At 43.3% G+C, this 19,199-nt stretch overlaps 1 protein-coding gene across 1 annotated transcript in view; it reads left to right on the top strand.

Moving 5' to 3' along the window:
• ATP7A (ATPase copper transporting alpha) overlaps positions 1-19,199 on the top strand; it is a 225,279-nt gene that overhangs the window by 197,594 nt on the left and 8,486 nt on the right. Inside the window, exons 18-19 of the mRNA XM_054721139.1 lie at positions 16,864-17,028; positions 18,306-18,448. Coding sequence (XP_054577114.1) covers positions 16,864-17,028; positions 18,306-18,448 — 308 coding nt within the window. The remainder of the gene's footprint in view (positions 1-16,863; positions 17,029-18,305; positions 18,449-19,199) is intronic.

The following is a 19,199-nucleotide window of genomic DNA, read 5'->3' as shown; positions in this document are numbered from 1 at the left end:
TTCGATTTGCTAGAATTTTGTTGATGATTTTGGCATCTATGTTCATGAGGGATATTGGCCTGTAATTCTCTTTCATTGTGTTGTCTTTATCTGGTTTTGGTATTAGGGTGATGCTGGCTTCATAGAATGAGCTTGGAAGTGTTCCTTCCTCTTGAATTTTTTGGAATAGTTTGAGGAGGATAGGTTTTAGTTCTTCCTTGAATGTTTGCTAAATCCCCCCAGTGAAGCCGTCTGGCCCCAGGCTTTTGTTTGCTTGAAGCTTTTTGATGACTGCTTCAATTTCTTCCATAGTTACTGGCCTATTGAGATGTTTAGATTCTTCCTGATTGAGTGTTTTGGAAGGTTATATTTTTCTAGGAATATGTCCATTTCCTCCAGGTTGTCCAGTTTGTTGGAATAGTGTTGTTCATAGTATTTTTTAACAATTCTTTGTATTTCATTGGGGTCTGTTGTTATTTCTCCTCTTTCATTTCTGATTTTGTTTATTTGGGTCCTCTCTCTTTGCTTCTTGGTGAGCCTGGCTAGAGGTTTATCAATCTTGTTTATCCTTTCAAAGAACCAGCTCTTGGTTTTGTTGAACTTTTGTAGTGTTTTTTTGGTCTCAATGTTGTTTATCTCTGCTCTAATCTTTATTATTTCCTTCCTTTTGCTTACACTCAGCTTTTCTTGTTGCTCTCTTTCTAACTCTTTGAGTTGTAGGGTTAGGTAATTTATTACCATTGTTTCTTGGTTTTTGCAGTAGGCTTGTTTAGCTATGAACTTCCCTCTCAAGACTACTTCCACTGTGTCCCATAGATTTTGGATTGTTGTGTTTTCATTGTAGTTTGTTGCCATGATGGTTTTTATTTCTTCTTTGATCTCTCTGGTAACCAAGTCATTGTTTAATAGCATGCTGTTTAGTCTCCATGTGTTTGATTTCTTTGGATTGTTTTTATTGTAGTTGATTTCCAGTTTTATGCCACTGTGATCTGAGAAGATGCTTGATATGATTTCTATCTTCTTGAATTTGAAGAGACTTTGCCTATGACCCAACATATGGTCTATCTTTGAAAATGACCCATGTGCACTTGAGAAGAATATATATTCTGTGGCTTTGGGGTGAAATGTTCTGAAGATGTAAATTAATTCCATGTGGTCTAGTGAGTCATTTAGGATTGATGTTTCTTTGCTGATTTCTTGTTTAGAGGATTTGTCCAGTGGTGATAGTGGGGTATTAAAATCTCCTACTATGATTGTATTACTGTCAATCTCTCCCTTGATATCCTCCAGCAGTTTTTCTATGTATTTGGGTGCTCCTGTATTGGGTGCATATATGTTTACCAGAGTTATTTCTTCTTGTTGGATTGCTCCCTTTAGTATTATGAAGTGGACTTCCTTATCTCTTGTTATGGCCTTCACTTTGAGATCTAATTTGTCAGATATAAGTATTTGCTACCCCAGCTTTTTTTTTTTTTTTCATTTCCATTCACTTGAAAAACCTTTTTCCATCACTTCACACTCAGTCTGTGTGCGTTTTTTTTTCCTGAGGTGGGTTTCTTGTAGACAGCAGTTATATGGGTCATGTTTTCTTATCCAATCCATTACCCTATGTCTTTTGATTGGGGCATTTAATCCATTTACATTTAAAGTTATTATTGATAGGTGCTTATTTGTTGCCATTTTTATTCCTTACCCCTGTGTTCCTTCTTCGCTTCCTATTTCTTTTTTTTTTTACAGCAGACCCTTTAGCATTTCTTGCATTGCTCGTTTGGTGGTAATGGATTCCCTTAGTCCTTTTTTTGTCTGTGAAGCTCCTGATTTCACCTTCAGTTTTGATTGATAGCCTTGCTGGGTACAGTATTCTTGGATTCAGACCCTTCCTTTGCATGACTTTGTATATTTCATTCCCTTCTGGCCTGATGAGTTTCTGTTGAGAAATCAGTTGCTAGTCTGATGGTGGTTCCTTTGTAGGTAACTTTCTGTCTCTCTGGCTGCTTTTAAGATTCTTACTTTGTCATTGGTGTTTGCCAGTTCCATTATAATGTGACTTGGCTTCGGTCTTTTGGGGTTCATTTTGCTTGGGACTCTGTGAGCTTCTTGGATTTGTGTGGGTTTTTTCTTCCCTATATCAGGGAAGTTTTCTGTCATTATTTTTTCAAACAGATTTTCTTTTTAAAAAAATATATTTTATTGATTTTTTACAGAGAGGAAGAGAGAGGGATAGAGAGTTAGAAACATCGATGAGAGATAAACATCCATGAGCTGCCTCCTGCACACCCCCTACTGGGGATGTGCCTGCAACCAAGGCACATGTCCTTGACCGGAATTGAACCTGGGACCCTTGAATCCGCAGGCCGACGCTCTATCCACTGAGCCAAACCGGTTTCGGCTTTAAACAGGTTTTCTATTCCTTGCTCAATTTCCTCTCCTTCTGGCACCCCTATATGTGGATGTTGTTTTGTTTTGTGTTGTCCCAAAGTTCCCTTAGGCTCTCCTTCTGCTTTTTAATTTTTTTTTTCTAGAAGCTGCTCTACTTGGGTATTTTTTCCTACCTTGTCTTATAGCTCACTGATGTGGTCCTCTGCTTCTTCTAGTCTACTCTTGATGCTTTCTATTTAGTTCTTTACAGCAGCGATGTCATTTTTCATTTCTTCTTGGTTCCTCTTCATTTCCTCTTGGTTCTTACACATATTGTCAAATTTGTCTTCCATTCTTTTCAGCCACCTTATGAACATTTTTCTGAATTCTTTCTCTGGCAGGTTGCTTGCCTCCATTTCGTTTACTTCTTTTTCTGGTGATGCCTGCTTTTCTTTCATATGCGGGCTGTTTCTTTGTCTCCCCATGGTCTCTCTTCTCCGGGTGTCTGGTTATGTAGTTCTCTCTCTCCTTATCCCAGGCGAAATCTGACCTTTCCATGGTGGAGTGTAGACCTCCTCTGAATCCGCATGTTTGTGCCAATTGGGGATGGGTGCTCTGGGTTTCGCCAGCTGTTCAGTGGGTGCCGCAGTTGTAGATTTTCAGGCTTCCGATAACATCCACTTTCCCCTTCAAGATGGCACGGTGTCCGTGTCCGAGAAGGTCGCTCCAGGAGGGAACCCAGCAGCAGTGGGGGCTGCCCGGTCAGGGGAACCCTGTCCAGCAGTCCCCCACCGTCTCCTGAAGTTTAGCTGTCCCTCAACTCACTAACAAACACTCCCCGTGTGACCCTCAGCTGTTCTTTCTATCTGCTCAAGGAGAAGGTTTGGGACACGTCTGTATTCCTCCGCCATTTTTCCCTCCTCTCCTGGAAGTTCGCAGTCCCGCTCCCTTTTCTCATGGTAAACACCTGCACAGGTTCACTCCCTCACCGAGAGCCGCGGACCTGTCCTCCCGACAAAGTGAACAGTGAAGCTTGGCTGGCTCCACAGACCTGGTCCCACAGCGGAGAAGCAGGCTCAGCCCCCACTCGCTGGGGCTGGAGGCGGAGGGGAGCTATTCAAATACATTTTCAATATCTTGCTCTCTCTCTTCTCCTTCTGGCACCCCCATAATGCAAAATTGTCCCAGAGGCTCCTTACACTATGCTCATTTTTTAAAGATTTTGTTTTCTTTTTGTTCTGATTGGGTGTTTTTTTGCTTCCTTATGTTCCAATTTGTTGATTTGATTCTCAGAATCATCCTCTACTCTACTGTTGAATCCCTGTAAATTATTCTTTATTTCATTTAGTGTATGCTTAATTTCTGACTGGTCCTTTTTCAGGTCTTTGAAATTCTCACTAAGATTCTTAAAAGTCTCACTAAGTTCCTTGAAGCTCTTATTAAGATCCTTGAGCAACCTTATAACTATTGTTTTGATCTCTATATGCAATAGTTTGCTTACTTCCATTTCTTTCATTTGTGACATGTTTCTGTGTCTCTGCATTTTGGCTGCTTCCCTGTGTTTGTTTCTTTGTATTAGATAGAGGTGCTATGTCTCCTGGAATTGGTAGAGTGTTCTTGTGTAGTAGGTATCCTGTAAGGCCCAGTGGCTAAGTCTTCTCAGTCACCTGAGCTGGGCACTCTAGGTGTGCTCCTGTGTGGGCTGTTTGCACAGTCTTATTGTAGTTGAGCTTTGATTGCTGTTGGTGTCACTGGGAGGAATTGACCTCCAGGCCAATTGGCTGTGGGGACCAGCTTGTGACTGCAGTGGGAGAGTTGCTGTGCAGGAGATCCCCCTATGGAGCAGGACTTGCTTTAGTGGGGCTTTGGTGCTCACTGAGTCTACCTCTTGAGTGTGTAACTTGTGGATGTGTAGAGTTGGATGTGGCTGCCATTCAGCTGTGTGGGGAGGTTCTAGCACAGGAATAATAATCCCTTCAAGCACCCCTGTCTACACATCAGAGAGCTGCCCCCAGGTTCTTGCCCTTATCCCAGACAATCCAGCTCCTTCCTGTAAGTCTCTGCATCCCCCAAAGCTGCTGCCTGGCACTAGAGCTCAGAGGCAGCAGGACTGTGTAAGTTCATGTGTCAGCCCTTTATTTATTTATTTTAAAAACATATTTCATTGATTTTTTACAGAGAGGAAGGGTAAGGGATAGAGAATTAGAAACGTCAATGAGAAAGAAACATCGATCAGCTGCCTCCTGCACACCCACCACTGGGGATGTGCCCGCAACCAAGGTACATGCCCTTGACTGGAATCAAACCTGGGACCTTTCAGTCCGCAGGCCAACGCTCTATCTACCAAGCCAAACCGGTTAGGGGCATGTGTCAGCTCTTTAAAAGGAACTGCCTGGGGCTCCAGTAGCCTCCATGTCACTCAGCCACAGTCCCTGCTGATTTTTACAGCCCGAAGTTATGGGGACTTCTCTTCCCAACTCTGGAACACTGGGCTGAGAGGTCTGGTGTGGGCCTGGGATTCCTTTCTCCTCACGGGAGGCCTCTGCAGCCAAGATATCTCTCTTGATTGAAAAAACCTCTACACATGGGTGCTGGACCAGCCCTTTCTATGCCTCTGCCGCTCCTACCAGGTTTGATGTACTTTCTTCTTTACTTCTCTATTTGTAGGACTTCCATTCAGCCAGTTTTTAGGTGGTTCTGAATGACGGTTGTTCTGTATTTTAGTTGTAATTTTGATGTGGTTGTGGGAGGCGGTGAGTACTAGTGTTTACCTACCTGGCCATCTTGGTTCTTTCCTTGCTGTAGTCTTCAACTGTGCTTCTTGATTCCACTATAGAGTAAAACTGTGCTTCTTGATTCCACTATAGAAGTCTAGCCTTTATCTGATCTTCCATCTAATTTCAGCTTTCTTTTATTTCTCATCTGTAGCTACTCCAAACTTTAAAAAAATCTTTATTGTTGAGAGTATCACATATGTCCCCTTTTTTCTCCATTAACCTCTTCTAACCCACCCCTGCCCTCCATCCCAGGCCTTCACCACCCTATTGTCTGTGTCCATGGGTTATGCATACATGCATACAAGTTCTTTGGTTGATCTCTTCCCATACACCCACCTACCCTGCCTTCCCTCTGAGATTCAGCAATCTGTTCCATGCGTCTATGTCTCTGGTTCTATTTTGTTCATCAGTTTATTTTGTTCATTAGACTCCAAACTTTTAATTTCCTTCACACGATCCTGTGGCCTTACCTGTAGTTCCTTAAACAAATTATCTGGCTTATTTTTCACATAGGAAAATTAAGGCTCCCAGACACCTCCCCCTCCCCCAGATTTATTCCTTTTTCATCTTGTCTAATGAATCCCCTCATCTTTGCTCTGGATTCCATCCTCTCTTTACATATATATATTAAAAGCATAATATGCTAATTAGACTGGACAGCTGAACGTCCTTCCGGATGTCCTTCCAGATGTCCTTCCAGACAAAGCTGCCGTAGCGGGGGCCGTTAGGGGCGATCAGGCAGGCAGGCGAGTGGTTAGGGGTGATCAGGCAGGGAGGCTGAGGGGTTAGGGGTTATCAGGCAGGCAGAGTGGTTAGGGGCGGTGAGGCAGGCAGGCAGGTGAGCGGTTAGGAGTCAGCGGTCCCAAATTGCAAGAGGGTGCAGGCCGGGCTGGAGTCCCTCGGGGTGGCCTGTGGGGATTGGGCCCCAGCTTGCATCCCCAGACTTGCAGCCCCAGCTCGTGTCCCCAGCCTTGCAGCCCTGCAGCCCCGCAGCCCTGCAGCCCTGCCTGGCACCCCACCGTGGCCTGGCGCCACCCCCTCACCTGTTCCACCATTCCGCCTGTGGGGCAATCAGTCAGGGCTGGGCCCCCCCGCCTGGCTCTCTCAGTGTCTGGGAGCTGGGCGGCAGCCCCAACCCTGATGCCACTGCTGGTCGCCATCTGTGGTGCGATCAGCGGGACAGTCGGGCCCCCACTCACACCCGCCTTGGCCTGGTGCCTCCCACTCACCTGCTGCACCATCCCCCCGCTATCCTGATCTTGTCGGGGCCCATAAGGGCTGGCAGCGCCTCCACTGCTGTCCACTGCCAGTACCACATCACCAACGCCCACCATGTTCTGCACCGCCCCCTGGTACTCAGCAGACGTCATAGCGAGCAGTCAAACTCCTGGTCGAACAATTTGCATATTAGGCTTTTATTATATAGGATATATATGTATTTTCCCATCACTATTTATCCCCTTTATGCCCCCTGCCACCTCCTCCAACTCCTTCTACCTCCACCCTCTCTTTTATATATATATATATATGTGTGTGTGTGTGTGTGTATACACACACACACACACACACACACACACACTCACATTTATTGATTTCAGAGAGGAAGGGAGTGGGACAGTGAAATAGAAACATCAATGATGAGAGGGAATCATTGATCGGCTGCCTCCTGCACACCCTGCACTGGGGATCTAGTCTGCAACCCAGACATGTGCCCTTGACTAGAATCGAACCCAGGGCCCTTGTGTCCACAGGCCAGCACTCTATCCACTGAGCCAAACCAGCTAGGGCTCTCCACCCTCTCTTGATTCCTCAGGGACATCCCTCTCTTATGTCCCCTTGTTTCTTTATTTTTCAGCTCTCTTTCTGTACTAGCTTCTTTTTCTAAATATATAAATACTTGTTCTATCAAAATCATTATATTCCCATCAATATTTTGTCCTATTTTTCCCTTTATATCCACGCTTCTAGAAATAGTAGCTTAGGCTTGTTGAATTCACTTATTCATGGCTCAGTCTGGCTTCTGCCCCATCCATACTACTAAAACTATTCTTTTTATGTACACTGATTACCTTATTTAATACCCTCTGCAGTGGTCACTTCTCAGTCTTCTGCCTGCATGACCTCACTAAAGCAATTGGCAATGTTGATCATTTCTTCCTTCCTAAAAGTCTTTCTTCCCTTTATTCTATGTCCCTGCTTTCTCTAGATTGTCCTCTCACTTACCTGGTTTTTCTTTCTAATCCTCCTCTGATTCCTCTTTTCTTCTGCTCTTGGGGTTTTGTTGTTTGTCTTTTTCTCATTTTACATACTCTCTCTGTACAATTTAATCCATGCCTATTGCTTCTTCTACCACATGTGGGCTTCCACTGCCATTCCAAAACCAATATCTCTATCCAAGTCCTGTTTCTTGAGTTTCTTGTTGGTCTATCCATCTGCCCCAAAACATGATATATACACCTAAGTGTTCCACGACCTCCCCACCCATTTGTGCTCAAGTTATTTTGCTAACATGCAAATCTGATTATATTACTTTCTAATACCTTTTACTATGGTGGCTTATAATCTATTTTTGAATCATGAACCTTTGGAGGAATGTGATGAAAGCTATGCTCACCCCTCAGAAAATTTCTGTTTCAGAGGTTTGCATATATCATAAAGCCCTTCCATGGAATTCTGTTAATGATCGTAACTTTACTGGCTCTCTGTCTCTTGCAGAACAAAGTCCAGTCTCTCTGGACTTTGTTCACAATCTGTTCCCCAGGATATATTTCTTGCCTCCCCGCACTACCCATCTTATCTTTTTCCACTGCTAGCCCCCCACCATGTACTCTGTGTTGTGTCCATATGGAACTACTTATTGTTCCTCCTTATAACATGTCATTTCATGCTTATTAGATAATTTCACTTACTGTTTGTTTGTTTGTTAATCCTCACCCGAGGATATTTTTCCATTGATTTTTAGGGAGAGTGGAAGAGAGAGGGAAAGACAGAAAGAAACATCGATGTGAGAGAAACACATTGATTGGTTGCCTCCTGCACGAGCCCGACCAGGGTCCGGGCCAGGGAGGAGTCTGCAACCAAGGTATGTGCCCTTGACCAGAATTGAACCTGGGACCCTTTGATCCACAGGCCGACGCTCTATCCACTGAGCCAAACAGGCTAGGGCTCATTTACCATTTTCTCTGGGTAATGTCCTTGTTCACAATGGCATCTACCTAATTAACTTATTTTCATCTTTTTAAGATTCAGCTCACATCTCTCTTCAGTGAAGCCTTCACTGACTAACGTACCGTACTTTCCATCGTATAAGACGACTGGGCGTATAAGATTTTCCTGGGTTAAAAAGTCGTTTTATACGCTGGAAAATATGGTATATTGGACTATATTGATGGGATTAGATATAACGGATTAGATATATTGGACTACTGTATTTTCCGGCATATAAGATGACTTTTTAACCCAGGAAAATCTTATACGCCCAGTCATATTATACGCCGGAAAATACGGTACATAGGCAGATATATTTGCTCTTCTTTTAAAATCATAACTGTACTTAGTCTCTGTACTAGGCACACTGCATGAAAATTCTTTATTTTCCTATATGATTCTACTAAACTGTAATTTCTATTTTTCCATGAACTTCTAGTATCAAGCACACTGACACATAGTAATTTTGTTCATTTGACAGCTTTTATTAAGCACTGTTCAAGATACTAAAGAAACAACAGTGAGCAGAATAGAGAAAGTCCCTATCTCATGGAACTTACATTCCTGATGGGGGAACACAAGACTGTGAGCAAATAAATCATATATCCTATATAATAAAAGAATAATATGCAAATTAACATCACTCCACTACACCAACAAGCCATGCCCACCAGCCAATCAGGAGTGAGTATGCAAATTAACCCAACCAAGATGGCTGCAGCCATGGAGCGAACAGGAGGCTTGTGTTTCCCTGGCAATGGAGGAAGCCAAGCTTTCCGCACACCCTGTTAGGCCCTGGCCTCCCCTCAAGGCTATAAAGTTTCAATTATAGAAGATAAATAAATCCCAGATACCAGGGCCTCCGCTTGGGTCGCCGAGGGGCATGGCTGGCCTGCAAACCACCATAGGCTCCTCGCCCAGGCCGCCCCACACCCCAAGGGAACCCCCACCCTGATCCGGGACACCCTTCAGGGCAAACCAGCCGGCCACAACCCGTGCAGCAGGCCTCTATCCTATCTAATAAAAGAGTAATGTGCAAATTGACCATCACACAAGATGGCTGCCCCCATGTGGACACAAAATGGTCGCCACAAGTGGCCAGCAGGGGAGGGCAGTTGGGGGCGATCAAGCCTGCAGGGGAGGGCAGTTACGGGTGAACAGACCAGCAAAGGAGGGAAGTTGGGGGGGACCCAGGCCTGCCGGGGAGAGCAGTTGGGGGGGACCAGGCCTGCAGGGGAGGGCAGTTGGGGGAGACCCAGGCCTGTAGGGGAGAGTAGTTGGGGGGACCAGGCCTGCAGGGGAGGGCAGTTAGGGGTGACCAGGCCTGCAAGGGAGGGCAGTTAGGGGTGACCAGGCCTGCAAGGGAGGGCAGTTAGGGGCAAACAGACTGGCAGGGGAGCAGTTAGGCATGAATCAGGCTGGCAGGGGAGTGGTTAGGGGGTGATCAGGCTGGCAGGCAGAAGCGGTTAGGGGCAATCAGGAAGGCAGGCAGGCAAGCAGTAGGGAGCCAGCAGTCCTGGATTGTGAGAGGGATGTCTGACTGCCCGTTTAGGCCCGATCCTACTGGGATTGGGCCTAAATGGGCAGTCAGACATCCCTCGAGGGGTGCCAGATTGGAGAGGGTGCAGGCTGTGCTGAGGGACACACACACCCATGCATGAATTTCATGCACCGGGCCTCTAGTGTGTGTGTGTAAAATATATTTATATAATATATATAAATTATATATATATTATTATGATCTCTGAACGCATAATAATCTGGCCACTCAGTGTATATCCTATATAATAAAAGGCTAATATGCAAATTTTCCCCTCGACCAGGAGTTTGACCAGCAGGCAGGCTGGCCAACCGCCCATGTTCCCTCCCCCTGGCCAGGCTGGCCAGATCCCACCCATGCACGAATTCATGCACCGGGCCTCTGATATATATACATACATACACTGAGTGGCCAGATTATTATGCGTTCAGAGATCATAATAATCTGGCCACTCAGTGTATATATATATAATGTATGATGGAGGTAAAGAGGTGGAGAAGCCCTGAGGGGTGATCGGGTCTAGCAGCTGCCACTTGGACCCTTACCCAAGGGATATAGGGAATGCTGGGAGTAGTGGGTCTTATTTTATACTAGGGGCCCCGTGCACAAATTCATGCACCTTGAAAGGAAGTGTGGGCCATGAGGCTGTGGTGGTCACAGGGGTGGGTCTCAGCCCATCCTCCATGCCCCTGCCTTGCCCCTCCCGCCACAACCCCCAGTCTCCTCTCTGCTGGCAGCCCTTCTCCCTCCACCACTGCTCCCATACACTGATGGTTCTGGCCCCGCTCACACCCACTGATGGCGCGGATTGATTGGGGCTAGCACCAGCAGCAGGTGTGAGCAGGGCCAGTCCATCAGTGGGTGCGAGTGGCGGCTGCTGCCCCAATTGCCCCTCAGGAGTAGGGGGAGGTGGAGAAGCCCTGAGGGGTGATCAGGGCTAGCAGCTGCCACTCGCACCCACTGACGGCGCCGAGCAATCAGGGCTGGTGCCGGGTGCCAGAAGCGGGTGCGAATGGGGCCTGCACAGGCAGCAGGTGCAAGCGCCAGGCAGGACCGCGGTACATGGGAGCAAAGAATTTTCAGTAACCACCAGAGGCTTGCCCCAATGACAGTGACCAGTGCCCTGCCTTGGTCTGCTGCCCCCACTCACCTGCTCCACCATCCTGCCACAGCCTGCCCACCATGTTCCGTACTCTGCTGTCTGCTGCCGATGCCTGCCCTGTTCTGCGTGTGCCCCCTGGTGGTCAGCGCACGTCATAGTGACCAGTTGTTTGGTTTTTCTGCCATTCGGTCTATTTGCATATTATGGTTTTATATATATAGATAGGATGATCAGGGTAGGCCTCATTGAGAAGGTGGTATTTGAGCAAAAACCAGGGGAAGGGAGAAAGGTACATGAATATCTGTGATAAGAGCATCTCAGACAGGAGGAATGTTAAATACAAAAGCCTTGCGCCAGGACTGTGCTTGATTAGTTTCAGGAACATCAAGGAGAACAGTGTGGCTAGAGCAGGAAATGCATGGGAAGGGGATAAGAGATGAGGCCAGAGAGGTAGGTAGTGCAGGACTAGGTTGGTAAGGATATTTAAAGGACTTGGGTTTTTTTCCCTGAGATGTGAGCCACTGGAGAGTTTTGAGTGTAGGAGTGATGGAATATGACAACGTTTTAAAATTGTTACTCTAGCTGCTCTGATAAATATACACTGTTGAGGGAAGGGCAAGGGCAGAAGCAAGGAAATGAATTAGTGCCATTATGATAATGGTTGTTTGGACTAGTGTGGTAACAGTAGAGGTCATAAGAATTGGTCAATTTCTAGATGTGCCTTGAAACTGGCAGACAAATTTTTTCCACAGATTAAATATGGGTAGGGTACGAGAAAAGTCAAGAATTATGCCAAGCAGGTGGGGAGGAACTGAATTGTCTGGCATTAGTGAAAGAGCTGAGGGGCAGCTTTCTCCCAAACAGAAGTGCTGCCAAGGACCATTGTTCCTTTGATGAGCCAGACCCCCACCCTGCCTCGAACTAGCAGACAGGTACCATATCTGGGTCCATCAACCTGCCTCACACTATTTGCTTCACCCTAGTGATTCCCTGAGACCCTGCCCCACCCAACTTGCAGGCCTACCCAGGCTGTTTCCAGTGGATTTTCCATAAAAATGGCCTGCTTTGGCTCATGCTTAAGATTTTCCTAAAATCTCTCAAACAAGCAGCATCTAGCCTTGGTGTTTCCTTTACCTCTTGTTAATTGGCCCCAGGCCTGGCACTAGTGGCAGCCAGCCTTGGATCACAGCTTGGAATTGCCTGGGTACCTCCAAACCCAGCACAAGTAGCAGCCATTGGCAGATCACTTTGTAGTTCATGACCAGTGGCCCTAAGCAGGACACAGGTGGTGACTGTGGCCTGCCCCTCCTGGGAGGTCCCAGAGCCAGCACACCCAGTGGACAGCTTCAGACCACATCAAAACACCCGATACATTCAAGGAGCAGACACAGTGGGCACCAGAGCCTTGCTGAAGTTAGTCCTGTTTTGTGGGATGGGCCCCTGCACAGCTGATCCTCTGTAGTGTTTAGAGATTGGTGGCTGGTGGTTGCAGCCAGTGCTTGGAGCTGAATATCCTGGGAGTAAATGCCTCCCATTGGCATGCCAACAGTGATCAAGGCTCAACTACAAGGAGAGAGTGTACCTAGCCCACATGTGGGACGCACTTCAAACACCTGGCTTGGGTGATCAGGGAGGCTGTGCCATTGAACTGTACAGGACACTTACTATATTAGGCCACTCTGCTGAGCTCACGAGACATATAAGCTTTACCTAATACAGTGGTTGGCAAACCGCGGCTCGCGAGCCACATGAGGCTCTTTGGCCCCTTGAGTTTTCTAACGTCACTTCTTCAAAATAGACTCACCCAGGCCGAAAACTGACTTCTGTGCATGGGCCATGAAGTTTCAATCGCACTGTACGTGGTATTTTGTGGAAGAGCCACACGTGGTATTTTGTGGAAGAGCCACACTCAAGGGGCCAAAGAGCCGCATGTGGCTCACGAGCTGCGGTTTGCCGACCACTGACCTAATACATAGAAACAACCACAGGGAGGCTACCAAAATGAAGAGACAAAGAAACATGCCCAAATGAAAGAACAGAACAAATATCCAGAAAAAGAAGTAAACAAAATGAAGACAAGCAATCTACTAGATGCCGAGTACAAAACACTGGTTATGAGGATGTTCAATGAACTCTGGGGAAGAGTAGATGAACTTAGTGAGAACTTCAAAAAGAGATAGGAAGCATAAAAGTAGAACTAGAAAACATAAAAAAGATCCAGTCAGAAACGAAGAATACATTACAGGAAATCAACAGTGGAGTAGATGAAGCAGAGGATCGAATCAGAGATTGGCAAGTTAAGGAAGCAGAGGACAGCCAATCAGAACAGCAAAAAGAAAAAAAAGAATACCCCCAAAATTAGCATAGTGTAGGGAACCTTTGGGACAACTTCAAGTGTACCAACATTCACATCATGGGGGTGCCAGAAGAAGAGAGAGAGTAAGAAATTGAAAACCTATTTGAAAAAATAATGACAGAAAACTTCCCTAACTTGGTGAAAGATATAGATATACAAGTCCCAGAAATGCAGGGGAGTCCCAAACAAGATGAACAAAAAGAGGCCCATAGCAAGACACATCATAATTAAAATGAAAAAGGTTAAAGACAAAGAGAGAATCTTAAAAGCAGAAAGAGAAAAGCAGTTAGTTACCTACAAGGGGGCTCCCATAAAATTGTCAGCTGATTTCTCCACAGACACTTTGCAACCAGAAAGGATTGCCAAGAAATATTCAAAGTGATGAAAAGCAAGGACCTACAACCAAGATTACGCTACCCAGTAAAGCTATCATTTAGAAGCAAAGGACAGATAAAGTGCTTCCCAGACAATAACAAATTAAAGGAGTTCATTACCACCAGACCAGCATTATATGAAATGTTAAAGGGTCTTCTTTAAGAAGAAGAAAAAGAGCAAAACTATGAACAACAGGGGGCAGGAGTGGGGAGCAGGGTGCCAATTGCAGGGGGGAGACATCTGTAATACTTTTAATAATAAAGATATATTTAAAAACTATGAACAACAAAATGGCAAATATATATAGTATATATATATCAACAATTGAATCTAAAAAACAAAATGAACACGCAGAATAGAAACAAACTCATAGATAGAACATTTTGATGGTTGCCAGATGGGAGAGGGATTGTGGTGAGGGGGGTGGTGGTGAAAAAAGTGAAGTACAAATTGGTTATTATAGAATACTCATGGCGATCTAAAGTACAGCATAGGGTATATAGTCAATAATCCTATCTAATAAAAGGGTAATATGCAAATTAATCATCACTTCATCACAAAGATGGAGGCGCCCATAACCACAAGATGGTGGCGCCCAGTTCTCTCAGCCCTGCTGGAGTCCCCCAGTCCCAGGGTGGGTGGGGGGTCAGCCACTGAGAGTGGGCAGCGTGAGCGGCCTGGCAGAATGCTTGCTTTGTCACCGCAGCGACGAGGCAAGCGTTCTGCGCCTGGCCGTGGATGGGCCTCTGGGCTGTAGAGAGCCTCTGGGCAGCAGGAGTGGAGTGGCCAGGCCCCACAGAGAGATACTGGTGCACGGATTCTTGCGCAGGGCTACTAGTATTCTAATAACTATGTATGGTGTGAGATTTATTGAGATGATTACTTAATAAGTTATGTAATGTCCAACCACTGGGTTGTACATGTGAAACTAATGTAATAATTTATGTCAACTATAATTGAAAAAGAAAAAAAAAGAATTATGCCAAGGTTTGTGGACTAAGCAATTTAGAAGGGTAGAGTTGCCATTTAAATAAGATGGGGAAGACCACAGCAGGAGCAATATTGAGGAAAACTGATCAGGAGTTAGTTTTCAACATGTAAATTTTGAGTGCCTATTAGATATTCAAGTGAAGATGTCATGTAAATGGAACTATCAACTAGGCAGTTGGCTGCACAAGTCTGGAGTTCAAGGAAGCAGACTGGGTTGGAGATATGGATTTGGGAGATCCACTTATAGATCTGTGCTGTCCAATATGGTAGTCACTAGTTACATGTGACTTCTAAAATTTAAGTAAAGTTACATTTAATTTAAAATTCAGCCTTCAATCATGCTAGCCACATTTCAGTGCTCAATCACCACATGTTGTTAGTGCCTAGTGTATTGAACAGAGCAGATATAGAACCTTTACATCACTAAAGAAAATCCTATTGGATAGCACTGGTATAGATAGCATTGAAAGCCATGAGACTGGATAAGATCAATAAGGAGTGAGACTAGATAGAGGGTAAAAAGGAGGCTTAAGGATTGAGCCCTGAAGCACTACAAATTAAGAGATCAGGGAGATGAGGAAGAATCAGAAAAAGACTGAGAAGAAGTGGTGAGTGAGGAGGTAGGTAATTCATAAGAATGTGGTATCCTAGAAGCTGAGTGAAGAAAGTACTGTATTTTCCGGCGTATAAGACGACTTTTTAACACAGGAAAATCTTCTATATGCCCAGTCATCTTATACGCCAGAAAATACGGTATTTCAAGTAGTAGTGAATATATATATATATATATATATATATATATATATATATATATATATAGAGAGAGATAGAGAGAGAGAGAGAGAGAGAGAGAGAGATTATCTGTGTAAAATGCGGCTAATAGGGCAAGTAAAATGAGGACTGATAATTTGCCATTATGATAATTAAAGTAAAGGTCATTGGTTGTATTGTATGAACAATTCTTTGAAGTAGTAGAAACAAAGACTTTATTGGAATGGGTTCATAAGAGAAAGGGAAGATATGAATTGGAGCTGCCAATGAGGTCAACACTTTCTGAGAAGTTTTGCTATATGTACAGAAGCAGATAAATGGGACAGTAGCTAGAGAGGTAAGTGAGATCAAGAAAGGGATTTTTTTAAAAAGATAAGACTATGTATAGTAGAGATAGAAAATTTGATTATGTAGGAGAGAGAGGGGTGAGTTGTTAGAGAGAGGTTTGTAGAATATGCAAAGGATGGGGAGCTAGTGCAAAAGTAGAGAGGTTGTCCTTAAATAGGAGCAGGGGCAGTATATGATAGAAGGGAAGCTAGATTAATGTGTACACAGATACAGACAGGTAGCTGAGTAGATGTGGCAATGAGAGCTTGAAGAAGTTCTGTTCTGATTGCTTTTATTTTCTTTCTGAAGTAGGATGCAGAGTTATCCTCTGGTATGAGAATGGGAGAAGAGATATAGAAGAAATGGAAAATGAATGGACTAGGGAACCATAATAGAATTGCCAGACAGCACTAAGGGCCCACTTAAAGTTAATAGTCACATGCTTACACTGAGACGTCAGTATGGTTGTATGTTTTCATTTAACCACATTCAACTACTGATCCACAATAAATATTTTTAATTTAATTCAATTACCTTGGAAGGTCAAAGGGAAAAGCCAAAGGAAAGCTTCACCAAGAAAGTAACATTTGAACAGGCTCCTGAAAAATATGATGCAGCCAGGCCAGCGTGGCTCAGTGGTTGAGCATCAACCTATGAACCAGGAAGTCACAGTTTGATTCCCAGTCAGGGCACATGACCGGGTTTTGGGCTCAATTCCCAGTAGGAGGCGTGCAGGAGGCAACTGATCAATAATTCTCTCTCAGCATTGATGTTTCTGTCTCTCCCTCTCCCTTCCTCTCTGAAATCAATAAAAATATATTTTTAAAAAAGAATATGATGCAGTTTAGTATTTTGAGAGGAGGGGTAAGGATGTTCCAGGTGGAGGCAGCAACATATTCGAAAGCCCATGGGCATGGAAGAGCAGAGTATGTTTCTTCAAAATTTGGAAAGCAGTGTTGTAGTCTGCATTCTACTAAAAATACAATGTAGTGACTGTGCAAGGTTAGGCAGGAAGAATGTGCCTCATGGGGTTGTTATAAATATAAAATGAGCTCATTAAATGTTATTTCTGTACTTTCAGATGCTCTTTCATACCCAGAAGCTCTTAATGCTCAGCACTACAAAGTCCTCATTGGTAACCGGGAGTGGATGACTAGAAATGGTCTTGTCATTAATAATGATGTAGATGATTCCATGACTGAACACGAGAGAAGGGGTCGTACTGCTGTATTGGTGGCAATTGATGGTAAGGTTTTCAATGAGTACACTATGACTCAGTGTTGTGATCTCAGCTATTGTTTTATGTGTATTTTTGAGGGACTTCTGAATTATAAGGATTATTTGAAAGCAGCCTGAATGCAATGAAAATGTTAGCAATACATATTTGTTATAGATAAATTTAAAATTCTCTTGCATTTGCCTGACTTTATTTTCTTCCCTAGCCTATGTGTGTTTTTTTAAAAAAAAACAAAACTAATCAAAGTTTTTTTAAAACCTAAAAATGAAATAACATAAAACTAATAACAAAGTAAAATAATATTTATAATCTCATCATTCTAACAATGTCAGTTTTAACTGTATATATTCCATTTCTGGTTTATATATGTATATACATACATATACATTCACAAAGAGAATTACACTATTAGTACATATGGTTGCATTTTATTGTATGTAAATTTTACCTCAATAAAATTGAATACAAAATTAAAATGTCTTATATACATACTATTTTATTTTGCTTTATTTTATTTAATACCAAATATTTTCCAATTTTATTTTAATGCTGCATAATTTATCGAACTTATACATTATATTTAATTTAATCATTCCCCTGTTGTAAATTTAAGCTATTCCTGATATTTCATTATTGTAAATAAAATTACAATAAACATATTGAGGTTTTAGGTCCTTTCTTTTGTTAAATTACTTCTTAGGATAAATTTCTAGCTGTGAGATTAATTAGTCAACATTTATAATCCTTGCTAAGTATGAAGGCAGTATCTTACTATAAGGCCTTTTGAAGTCTAGGAAGAAGCAGAAAATATCATATACTTTTCTTTTTAAAAATGAAATAACTACTTGCAGTGACTCCCCCCCTCCCCCAGTGAAATTCCAGTTTTATCTCTATCTACTCCTTTATCGTAAAAATAGAAAAAAGTTTTAGTTTTCAGTTCATTTGCCTGTAAATTAGCTAAATTGTTTGGGCTATTGGCTAATACTTCTCTAAGGAAAGAAAGGGGGTCTTTTAGTATCCAGTAAGGTTCCTCTTTTCATTTTCCTGTTACTATCTTTATTAATAACCCCTATCTTACTCTATGAAAATTTCATAAACAAACATGGAGGTTTGTTACAGAGTTTGTGGTATAAACTCTGTGTTGGCTTGGTGATATTTTTAGTTAAGCCAAGCCCTGAACAATTTTCCTTCACAAAATTATTTTGTTTTTGAAATTTTAAGTCAGAATATTATTCTGCTTTCTTGGTATTCCAAACTCTCTTCTTTTTTTGGTATTCCTATACTAGATGTGCTGTGTGGCTTGATAGCTATTGCTGATACAGTGAAGCCTGAAGCAGAACTGGCTGTCCATATTCTAAAATCCATGGGCTTGGAAGTAATTCTGATGACTGGAGACAATAGTAAAACAGCTAGATCTATTGCTTCTCAGGTAATTGGTTTACTTAGTTGTTGGGGTGGGGTATGTAGTAGCTTCTAATTCTTTTGTTGTTGTTAATCCTTACCCAAGTTTATTTTTTCCATTGATTTTTAGAGAGAGTGGAAGGGAGTGGGAGAGGCAGAGAGAGAAAAACATTGATTGGTTGCCTCCCGCACAAGCCTTAACCGGGGCTGGGGATCGAACCTGCAACTGAGGTACCTGCCCTTGACCGGAATCAAACCCAGGACCCTTCAGTCAGCTGATGCTCTAACCACTGAACAGAACCAGCTGGGGCACTTCTAATTCTTTATATACATTTCCTTTTTTGCCTTCAAATGCTAAAAAATTCATATTATTTATTATTTTCATTACCCCTGAGTAGATATATCTGGTTCCTTAAAAAATTGGCATGCTATTCAGACAGGAATTTGGGCTTTCTGTGCTACTGTAATAAGTAGAAAGCTATTTACTTAGTTCATGAGATGCTTAAGTGACATTGTGCACCAGTTTCTGTTGATGCTTTCTTTGAAATGTTGCTCAGATTTTTCACCAGTGCTGCCAGCCTAGGCCAGGCTCGAATCTTCTTATGCCAAAAATACAGCACTAGCTTCATGCACTTTCCTCTTCAGTTCATCCTGAACACCACTGATGAAACCATCTTCCTAGTACACCATTTGACATATCATTTTTCTGCTACTGACACCTATATTTGCCTTACCGTCAAAACTTTTCTCATATTAGTCTTTTCTTCTTAGGAATGCCT

The sequence above is a fragment of the Eptesicus fuscus genome, chromosome 1 (assembly GCF_027574615.1).
Source record: "Eptesicus fuscus isolate TK198812 chromosome 1, DD_ASM_mEF_20220401, whole genome shotgun sequence".
Taxonomy (NCBI): Eukaryota; Metazoa; Chordata; class Mammalia; order Chiroptera; family Vespertilionidae; genus Eptesicus; species Eptesicus fuscus.
The sequence above is the reverse complement of the archived record's forward strand: the minus strand, read 5'-3'. Positions and strand labels throughout refer to the sequence as shown.